Raw genomic sequence first — 11,834 nt, forward strand, 5'->3', positions numbered from 1 at the left:
AGTCCTCCACAGAGTTGAGTGTAGACTAGTTTTTATTTTATTTTTATTTTTTATGAACCTCCGACTCTCTGTGTCAATTCTACAAAAAAACATGAATTGTAAAATCCTTACCTTGTACCTATCTTTGTCCTCAGTAGTTGCGTGCCTTTCTTTGTTCGCTGAAATCAATGCGTTTTAATACAACGTGAATCAAATGCAACCACTGACTCTTTCCTTGTTGAGATTCAATAGGCACATGCACATTCGCGCTGTGTTGCCATTTTAGACCACCAGCAATGATGAAACAGTCGGTGCTTGTATTTCATTAACGTTTTATTAAAAATTATGAATTTCAGCAAACAATGCATAGCGACTGGAAGGAGTCAGAGGTTAATTAAAAACACTATAGTCTATGGTAAAATCTGTGGAGGAGTTGAGGTAGGCCTACTTGGCAAGTTCGCGCCAAAGCTTCACCCCCCGGCTGGTGTAGAGACACGCTCTGTCTCTCTCTCTCTGCTCAGCCACCATGCACTCCGCCACCATGCAACACTACTGGGAAAAGTAGCAGAAGCTACAGTTGCAATTAAGGAACCACGTTTTTACCGTTCTGTTCTCTCCCTGAATTACAGTATTTATACCAGCAGTCCTCGGGCGACTAACCAGCTCAACCAACTGTTGCGTCTCTCTCACTCTCTCTATCTGAAACTCAGGCTGAAGTTTGGTTGAAGAATTGTTTCTTTCATTGTATTATCGCGAGAGGAGAGCCAGTCGTCGACCCGGAGCCGGGGGTCCTGACCAGTAGCTCAGAGCAGACCAGCAGAGGAGAAGCACCCGTCCAGTCAGTCCCCAAACTCCGCTCTGGAACAAGGGACTGCTGCTCTCACCAACACACCGCAGACATGGAGTATCTCAATATCTTTTTTTTATGTTTTTCCTGGAAACAGTTTGTTTCCAATGCCCACTCATCTGACAGCAATCAACAGCCAATTCCAACAGGTAAGCGGCTTAAGCTATTATACAACTATTCTTGTCCTTTAGCCAACACGTTTGTAAATAACACTGACGTCTTTTGTCTTGTTTTTAGACACATTTACTCAACTTATTAATAGTTTATAGCCTAATAAAAGTGTTTATTTTCCAAAATGTTTCTTTGATTTCCTGAGTTCTCTTGCAATTTATTTTGCGCGCTGTCCTGATGTGTGATTTATTGAATTTTTATATATATATATATATATATATATATATATATATATATATATATATATATATATATATATATATATATATATATATATATAAATATGCGTATTTTTTTTTTACAAAAATATACAATACAATATTTAAAAAAACAACAACTACATAAATAATAATAAAAAATAAAATAAAATATGATAGAACACATTACCTACGTCACACATCAAATATTGCATTATAATATTCTAAAGTAGGCTGCAGATACTTTTTCAGTTTTCTATGTCATTAGAGGGAATTTAATTAAACAACACATTCATAGGGCCTACGTGAAGGCTTGGGATCTAGGCTCTGTTTGGAGCGGTGGGCTATTCGGTTACATGACGTTAGGTGAGTAAGCACAGGCTCTTCCTGCCAGTGCGTGTGAGAAAATGCGATGTCTGCTGTGTTTGCGGAGTGGAACATGGTGATGTCAAAAATTACACTATAGCGTTAAAGCGATTTCTCTTAAAGAGAAAATACACTTCTGCGGTTTCTCACATTTCAGCCTTATTGACTGTTCTGTGTGGCTGACGCACAAAGTTTAATTTTATAATGTGCGCCTTTTTATCCCCCTTTTACAGGACATGTTATTGGATCCAAATCAAAAATAATAATTGTACCCAGTGCCTCAAATAATCTACCGCGCGAGTGCCTGTCCCTCTTTATAGAATATTAGTTCAAAAGTAGCTACTGCACTTAAAATACTGTATAAACAGTACCAGCACCCAAAATGAGTACCGCACCCATTTCAGTCCAAGTCAAGCACTGATTATACCCTAATAAGACAGTAACACTTTACCAGGCCAATACATCTGTAGAAGTCTTATGTAACCGGTTCAACCCTCACTCCAGCTGCGCCAAACCAGCCAGGTAGCAATTGAGTCTGGGCATGAGGTTACCCCGACCCTGACCCCCCCACGCCACCCCTGATTCGCTACCCACCTAATCATTTTATCCTATGACATCAGAGCAGGCCAGGCTAAGTGGCAGGGCCGGCGCTAGCCTTTTGGTGGCCCTAAGTGAGATTTAGTTGGGGCAGTGGAAAGAAACATTTACGTTTTTACATTTCGTTTCCTGCAATTCTACACATTTTGCAATAGGGTGTAAAGAAAATGTTGCAATTTTGTAACACATTTCATACAATTCTATTCATTTTGCCATGGGGCAGAGGTATTTTTGTCTCTACAGTTTTTGAGCTAATTTCCTGCAATTCTACCTATTTTGCCATTGGTTGGCGATATATTTTTGCAGTTTGAAAGCTAATTTCCTGCAATTCTACCTATTTTGCCATTGGTTGGCGATATATTTTTGCAGTTTCAAAGCTAATTTCCTGCAATTCTACCTATTTTGCCATTGGTTGGCAATATATTTTTGCAGTTTCAAAGCTAATTTCCTGCAATTCTACCTATTTTGCCATTGGTTGGCGATATATTTTTGCAGTTTCAAAGCTAATTTCCTGCAATTCTACCTATTTTGCCATTGGTTGGCGATATATTTTTGCAGTTTCAAAGCTAATTTCCTGCAATTCTACCTATTTTGCCATGACTTATGCCATGTTAATATACCTTCGTGAGAATTACTAACAAAATCAATGAGGGCCCCCTGGAGGTCAGGCCCCCTGGAGGTCAGGCCCCCTGCAGGTCAGGCCCCCTGGAGGTCAGGCCCCCTGGAGGTCAGGCCCCCTGGAGGTCAGGCCCCCTGCAGGTCAGGCCCCCTGGAGGTCAGGCCCCCTGGAGGTCAGGCCCCCTGCAGGTCAGGCCCCCTGGAGGTCAGGCCCCCTGGAGGTCAGGCCCCCTGCACGTCAGGCCCCCTGGAGGTCAGGCCCCCTGGAGGTCAGGCCCCCTGTATTCGGCCATGGTTACTACAAGTTTAGAGCTGCGATACCAACTACCAATACCATTTTTTTTTAGCTGACGTGGTTAATTGAGTGAATGTCAGTGACTGACATAGCAAGAGGCAAACTGCTGATGAAGAACAACATTTTGAAATTGCAGCTGGTGTATTCTACTATGCTATCTCTGGTGTATTCTACTATGCTATCTCTGGTGTATTCTACTATGCTATCTCTGGTGTATTCTACTATGCTATCTCTGGTGTATTCTACTATGCTATCTCTGGTGTATTCTACTATGCTTTCTCTGGTGTATTCTACTATGCTATCTCTGGTGTATTCTACTATGCTATCTCTGGTGTATTCTACTATGCTATCTCTGGTGTATTCTACTATGCTATCTCTGGTGTATTCTACTATGCTATCTCTGGTGTATTCTACTATGCTATCTCTGGTGTATTCTACTATGCTATCTCTGGTGTATTCTACTATGCTATCTCTGGTGTATTCTACTATGCTATCTCTGGTGTATTCTACTATGCTATCTCTGGTGTATTCTACTATGCTTTCTCTGGTGTATTCTACTATGCTATCTCTGGTGTATTCTACTATGCTATCTCTGGTGTATTCTACTATGCTATCTCTGGTGTATTCTACTATGCTATCTCTGGTGTATTCTACTATGCTATCTCTGGTGTATTCTACTATGCTATCTCTCGATAGTCAACTGAGACCCCGACTGAGTTAAATTTTTTTATATATATATATATATATATATATATATATATATATATACATACTGTATATATTTTATACAAACATTTGGTCGGGGAACCCTAGCGTCCGGGGGCACTAAGCGACCGCTATGGGCTGGCCCCGCTAAGTGGCCTCACATTAAACCAACAAAGTCCCCATAATTAAACAGTAAAGTCCCCATAATTAGACCTATAGCACTTGGACACATCATAATCTGCTACAGCAGCTGCGATCCCACCTCCCCACAATGGTTAAAGAAGGGTTAGAACTTTATGGACTTGTCTGAAAACTCCTTCCTCAGTAAACATGCCCAGTGTCACTAAATCGCTCTGTCGATTAGACCTAGTCTAAAACACAGCTGCTTGTTAAAGCTTCTCAGTCAGAAGCCCAGAAGCCCTAACTGGAGCCATGTGTGCTGTGAGACTCTGCTGTGTGTTTGGATGTAGACTAGTGTTAATAATAAATAATAATAATATGCCATTTAGCAGACGCTTTTATCCAAAGCGACATACAGTCATGCGTGCATACATTTTTGTGTATGGGTGGTCCGGGGGATCGAACCCACTACCTTGGCGTTACAAGCGCCGTGCTCTACCAGCTGAGCTACAGAGGACCACAGATGTTACTACTTAACAATACAGTGTTGTGGGGTTGTGAGGGGCTGCATGTGGAATTATCGCTAAATAAATCAACCATGAGAGCTGAGGTCTAGGGAAACTACAGCCCCCAGAAGCCCTTTCTCTCTCTCACACACACACACACACACACACACACACACACACACACACACACACACACACACACACACACACACACACACACACACACACACACACACACACACACACACACACACACACACACACACACACACACACACACACACACACACACACACACACACACACACACACACACACACACACACACACACACACACACACACTATGCCCCCTATCCCCTAGCCACTCTCCCTCTGCATACTGAAAGTTGAAATGGTGATATCAAGAAGGTGATAATCATTGAGGGGGCAGGGGCTAATTAGACCCTCCAATAGCCTCTTCAACTGGGCCAGCATCACCGCAGTCTTCAGAACTTGATGAAAGAATACATCTCTCAGGAATATTCCTTCAGTTGGCATATGTTATTACATTGGACATGACGAAATCATTTTCTTTTGTTGTATCAAGTAACCCAGGGCCTGGGGCTCAAAAGTATAATGTATACCTATCACTGCCGCCTTCCTCTTCAGTTTTCCACATATTCCAATGGAACAGAATACATCTGTGTGTAAATACTGTGTAGGACAGGACAAGCATCTAAGTCTTTCACTGTTGTTCTAGAAAGATCACTACTGGAAACACTGACACTTCATAAAGTCTTTCACTGTTGTTCTAGAAAGATCACTACTGGAAACACTGACACTTCATAAAGTCTTTCACTGTTGTTCTAGAAAGATCACTACTGGAAACACTGACACTTCATAAAGTCTTTCACTGTTGTTCTAGAAAGATCACTACTGGAAACACTGACACTTCATAAAGTCTTTCACTGTTGTTCTAGAAAGATCACTACTGGAAACACTGACACTTCATAAAGTCTTTCACTGTTGTTCTAGAAAGATCACTACTGGAAACACTGACACTTCAGAAAATCTTTCCACTCATTTAACATGTGGCTTACATTTCCAACTCACACTGCTGCTATCAATATTTAAAGATGGCTTTACGATGCTAAAGATGGCTTAACGATGCTAAAGATGGCTTTACGATGCTAAAGATGGCTTTACGATGCTAAAGATGGCTTAACGATGCTAAAGATGGCTTAACGATGCTAAAGATGGCTTTACGATGCTAAAGATGGCTTTACGATGCTAAAGATGGCTTAACGATTCTAAAGATGGCTTTACAATGCTAAAGATGGCTTAATGATGCTAAAGATGGCTTTACAATGCTAAATATGGCTTAATGATGCTAAAGATGGCTTAATGATGCTAAAGATGGCTTTACGATGCTAAATATGGCTTAATGATGCTAAAGATGGCTTTACGATGCTAAATATGGCTTAACAATGCTAAAGATGGCTTAACGATTCTGAAGATGGCTTTACAATGCTAAAGATGGCTTTACGATGCTAAAGATGGCTTTACGATGCTAAAGATGGCTTAACGATGCTAAAGATGGCTTTACAATGCTAAAGATAGCTTTACGATGCTAAAGGTGGCTTAACAATGCTAAAGATGGCTTAACGATGCTAAAGATGGCTTTACGATGGAATTAAAAACTCTATGAGCCTCTACTAGCATTTGCCTGTAAACGATTACAAAGCTGATTGATCTCATTTTATATTTTAACTTTCATTAACTAAGCTGAATGGTCTCATTTTCTATTTTAACTTTCATCAACAAAAAAAGAAGCCTTTTTAGTTGTAGATGTGCTTTTCATATGAAAGAAAGTCCATCTGTTCTCTCTGGCTACTCTCTGTCCTCTCTGGCTACTCTCTGTCCTCTCTGGCTACTCTCTGTTCTCTCTGGCTACTCTCTGTCCTCTCTGGCTACTCTCTGTCCTCTCTGGCTACTCTATGTCCTCTCTGGCTACTCTCTGTCCTCTCTGGCTACTCTCTGTCCTCTCTGGCTACTCTCTGTCCTCTCTGGCTACTCTCTGTCCTCTCTGGCTACTCTCTGTCCTCTCTGGCTACTCTCTACTCTCTCTGTCAGGATGTTGGGTGCTGATCAGATGTAGGTGACCAAGTGAACATAATGAACTAGCGTCTGGTGTGTGTGTTGACGCTGTACTCCACCCCTGGCTTTGACAGCATCTGTCCTCCTGTATGATGAAGGCTGGCTGGATGGAGGAAGAGGAAGGGAGGAGGATCTCATTGTTAAACTATTCAGTAACCAGGTTCAGTTCATATCAGTTAAGATGGCGCCGTTGCGTCTTGCGAGCTCTGATCCAACTTTGCTATGTTGTGATTCTTTCAGGAGACTGAAAAGATTTGTCATGGGTCCCCAGATCCTTAAAAAGTTATACAGCTGCACCATCGAGAGCATCCTGACCGGTTGCATCACCGCCTGGTATGGCAACTGCTCGGCATCCGACCGCAAGGCACTACAGAGGGTAGTGCCTACGGCCCAGTACATCACTGGGGCCAAGCTTCCTGCCATCCAGGACCTATATACTAGGTGGTGTCAGAGGAAGGCCCAAAAAATTGTCAAAGACTCCAGTCACCCAAGTCATAGACTGTTCTCTCTGCTACCGCACGGCAAGCGGTACCGGAGCGCCAAGTCTAGGTCCAAAAGGCTCCTTAACAGTTTCTACCCCCAAGCCATAACACCTCTCAACAATTAATCAAATGGCCACACGGACTATTTGCATTGACCCCCCCAACCCCTTTGTTTTTACGCTGCTGCTACTCTCTGTTTATTATGTATAGTCACTTTACCTCTACCTACATGTACAAACTACCAAGACTAACCTGTATACCTGCACATTGACTCCCTGTATATAGCCTCATTATTGTTATTTTTATTTTGTTACTTTTTATTTCTGTTTTATTTTTTTACTTTAGTTTATTTAGTAAATATTTGGATCTGTTGGGGCGGTGTGCGAATTTATAAAGACTTACGTAAGTACAAAAATATTTGTTCATTGGGAAATTAATATCCAACTAGTCAGTGACAACTGTTTGGAGTTTCTGACAGGAACTATGTAAGCTCATTACAGTATTACTACTTATTTAAACTGCATACTGTGTATTAAGGGCGGCAGGTAGCTTAGTGGTTAAGAGCGTTGTGCCAGTAACCGAAAGGTCGCTGGTTCTAATCCCCGAGCCGACTAGGTGAAAAATCTGTCAATGTGCCCTTGAGCAAGGCACTTAACCCTAATTGCTCCTGTAAGTCGCTCTGGATAAGAGCGTCTGCTAAATGACCAATTATTTATTTATTTATATTAATCGTACTACGTACTATTCACCACGGACTGTTTAGTAAAAAGTAGCAGGTTGGCATTTTTTGCCCTGAATTTTTGCCCTGAAGTTAGCTCTGTGGAGTGGTCACTAGCTGGCACAGCCACAAAGTCATACAATTTGATTTTAAACTTAACCTTAACCTTAACCCTAACCTTAACCACACTGCTAACCCTAATGCCTAACACTGACCTAAAATAAACGGTTCACCCATTTTGAATGTTATGTTGTTTTTGTGCATCTCTGAGTGATGTTCTGTCAATTCCCTGGGCCATTTCATGTTTTCGTGTGTATCTGAGTTATTGGACGTTCCAATCAGGCTGAAATCCGGCCGGTATGATGTAACATTGTGATAAAGTCGCTCTCACTACACTGGAAGTTAATATTAATACAACTTTCAGATCGCGAAAACGTCTAGCCTGTCAGATTTCAATACTGGCCGGTGTCATAACTCGGGAGGATGTCTTCTCTCGAATCAGCCGTTTATCATATTTTTTGCAATATTCCTACCACGAGAAAATTCTAATTTAACGGATGGTCTATCACATTTTTCCTAGTTGTCTGCCTCTTTAGTCCAGGGTGCATTGCATGGTGCCGTTGCCATAGATATTATAGAAAGGAGATTGGAATCCAAAGAATGAAGGAATGAATAACGCCCCGCCCAGCAGACTGTCGACCAATCGCATTCACGTTGTCGTGCTGGGTCACACGGTTGCTAAGTTAATCGTCACACAATCCCTTCTCAAAATCAGTGTATATGTCAAGAAATGGGCCTATTTTCCTTGAAAGTATGTAATCTCACAATTCAATAGCTAAACAATACTACAGATAGCAAGTTAATTATCTCACGTCTCTGAAAATATTTGTAATGTTGTATATCTTGTTGACAAAATTCATGCTAATGTTGGGTTTTTAAGCTGGGTAAAGTATGTCCACGTACTTTTGTGTATATAGTGTATTCCCTATACAGTGCACTACATAGGATATATGGTGCGATTTGGTACACAGCCTCTGTAACACCATGAAGCCATTCTACTTTCACACAGAGAAAAAGGAAACTCCACCTTGAAATCCACCCATACATTCTATGTTGTGTAATCACTCTGGGCTGTAATACCTAATGCTATCAAACCTAGCAGGCAGGCGTAGCCTACGGTTGGTGTTCTTGGAGCATTGTCACATCACCACAACCTTGGTTGAAGTGCTCCTTCCCTGTAAACACATGTGTTTGGCCTTCTGTTTCTGTTGTTGGTGTTAGTTGTGTTTGTGGCATTCTTCGGTCAACCATCAAATATGCAAGTAGGACATTCCCATGGTACCAAAGCGAAGTGGCACACACCAGTGCTAAATGACAGATGGCAAGGTGGCATTGCATTTAAGTGGTGGTGTCGCAGAGGCATTGTGTTTACCATATTAAAATGCTCCTCCTCCTTCTCCCTCTCCCTCTCCCTCTCCATCTCCCTCTCCCTCTCCCTCTCCCTCTCCCTCTCCCTCTCCCTCTCCCTCTCCCTCTCCCTCTCCCTCTCCCTCTCCCTCTCCCTTTTCCTCTCCCTCTCCCTCTCCTTCTCCTTCATCCTCCTCTTCATCTTCATCTCCCTCTTCTTCCTCTCCCTCTCCCTCTCCCTTTTCATCCTCCTCTTCCTCTCCCTCTTCCTTCTCATTTTCATTGTTTCTAGTACCTTAGTCTCACTCCTCTCCTTTCCCTCTTCTCCCCCTCTCCCTCCCCTCTCCTCCCCCTCACCTTCTCCCCCTCTCCTTCTTCCCCTCTCCTTCCCCTCTCCTCCCCCTCTCCTTCTCCCCCTCTCCTTCTCCTCCTCTCCTTCTTCTACTCTCCTTGTCTATCTCTCCTTCTCCTCTCTTTATACTCTTCTTCTCCTCTGCTGTTTCAGTCCCTTATTCCCTTGAAATTATTGAGTGTGGGTTGGAGTGGTTCAGTCTGGGTTGGAGTAATTTAATGTGGGTTGGAGTGGTTCAGTCTGGGTTGGAGTGATTTAGTCTGGGCTAAAGTGATTTAGTCTGGGTTAGTGATTTAGTGTGTATTGGAGTGATTTAGTGTGATTTAGTGTGGCTTGAAGTGATTTAGTGTGGGTTGGAGTGATTTAGTGTGGGATGGAGTGATTTAGTCTGGGTTAGAGTGGTTTCGTTTGGCTTAGAGTGATTTAGTGTGGCTTGGAGTGCTTTAGTCAGGGTTAAAGTGAAGGCAGATTAGAGGAACCAGCAGTTTACTCATTACTGTAGACTCTTGCAGTAAGGAACAATACTGTAGATGTTATTAGACATTGGCAGTAATAATTACTGTAGATTTTATAGACATTGGCAGTAATAATTACTGTAGATTTCATAACACTCTGGCAGTAAGGAACATTTCTGTATATTTTGTTGGCTGACTGGCTAGCAGGCCCAGGAGGCCCAGGAGGCCCAGCAGGCCCAGGAGGCCCAGGAGGCCCAGGAGGCCCAGCAGGCCCAGGAGGCCCAGGAGGCCCAGGTGGCCCAGGAGGCCCAGGAGGCCCAGCGGGCCCAGGAGGCCCAGGAGGCCCAGGAGGCCCAGGAGGCACAGGAGGCACAGGAGGCCCAGGAGGCCCAGGAGGCCCAGCAGGCCCAGCAGGCCCAGGAGGCACAGGAGGCCCAGGAGGCCCAGGAGGCCCAGGAGGCACAGCAGGCCCAGGAGGCCCAGGAGGCCCAGCGGGCCCAGGAGGCCCAGCAGGCCCAGCAGGCCCAGGAGGCCCAGGAGGCCCAGCAGGCCCAGGAGGCCCAGGAGGCCCAGGAGGCCCAGGAGGCCCAGGAGGCCCAGGAGGCCCAGGCGGCCCAGGAGGCCCAGGAGGCCCAGCGGGCCCAGGAGGCCCAGGAGGCCCAGGAGGCACAGGAGGCACAGGAGGCCCAGGAGGCCCAGGAGGCCCAGCAGGCCCAGCAGGCCCAGGAGGCACAGGAGGCCCAGGAGGCCCAGGAGGCCCAGGAGGCACAGCAGGCCCAGGAGGCCCAGGAGGCCCAGCGGGCCCAGGAGGCCCAGCAGGCCCAGCAGGCCCAGCAGGCCCAGGAGGCCCAGGAGGCCCAGCAGGCCCAGGAGGCCCAGGAGGCCCAGCAGGCCCAGGAGGCCCAGCAGGCCCAGCAGGCCCAGGAGGCCCAGGTGGCCCAGCAGGCCCAGGAGGCCATTTCTACATGTTTTCTGTTCAAACAGAAATGACCTACAGTAATATAACACCTCTTCAAGCCTTCAGGAAGCTGGATCTACCAATTATGACACCTCAATGTTAGGAACAGATACACTGTGACTGGACCAGATACACTGTGACTGGACCAGAGACACTGTGGCTGGACCAGAGACACTGTGGCTGGACCAGAGACACTGTGACTGGACCAGAGACACTGTGACTGGACCAGAGACACAGTGACTGGACCAGAGACACTGTGACTGGACCAGAGACACTGTGGCTGGACCAGATACACTGTGACTGGACCAGAGACACTGTGACTGGACCAGAGACACTGTGACTGGACCAGAGACACTGTGACTGGACCAGAGACACTGTGACTGGACCAGAGACACTGTGGCTGGACCAGAGACACTGTGACTGGACCAGAGACACTGTGACTGGACCAGAGACACTGTGACTGGACCATAGACACTGTGACTGGACCAGAGACACTGTGACTGGACCAGAGACACTGTGACTGGACCAGAGACACTGTGGCTGGACCAAATACACTGTGACTGGACCAGAGACACTGTGACTGGACCAGAGACACTGTGACTGGACCAGAGACACTGTGGCTGGACCAGAGACACTGTGACTGGACCAGAGACACTGTGGCTGTACCAGAGACACTGTGACTGGACCAGAGACACTGTGACTGGACCAGAGACACTGTGGCTGGACCAGAGACACTGTGACTGGACCAGAGACACTGTGACTGGACCAGAGACACTGTGACTGGACCAGAGACACTGTGGCTGGACCAGAGACACTGTGACTAGACCAGAGACACTGTGGCTGGACCAGAGACACTGTGACTGGACCAGAGACACTGTGACTGGACCAGAGACACTGTGGCTGGACCAGAGACACTGTGACTG

General features: G+C 45.3%; 1 protein-coding gene across 2 annotated transcripts in view; it reads left to right on the forward strand.

The window, feature by feature from the left end:
* The first annotated feature begins 564 nt into the window (after positions 1 to 564).
* LOC121569958 (procollagen-lysine,2-oxoglutarate 5-dioxygenase 2) overlaps positions 565 to 11,834 on the forward strand; it is a 94,249-nt gene continuing 82,979 nt past the window's right edge. For both annotated transcript variants that reach the window (XM_041881323.2, XM_041881324.2), the window contains exon 1: positions 565 to 975. In XM_041881323.2, coding sequence (XP_041737257.1) covers positions 879 to 975 — 97 coding nt within the window. In that variant the 5' untranslated portion in view covers positions 565 to 878. The remainder of the gene's footprint in view (positions 976 to 11,834) is intronic.

Source organism: Coregonus clupeaformis, chromosome 7, assembly GCF_020615455.1.
Source record: "Coregonus clupeaformis isolate EN_2021a chromosome 7, ASM2061545v1, whole genome shotgun sequence".
Classification (NCBI taxonomy): Eukaryota; Metazoa; Chordata; class Actinopteri; order Salmoniformes; family Salmonidae; genus Coregonus; species Coregonus clupeaformis.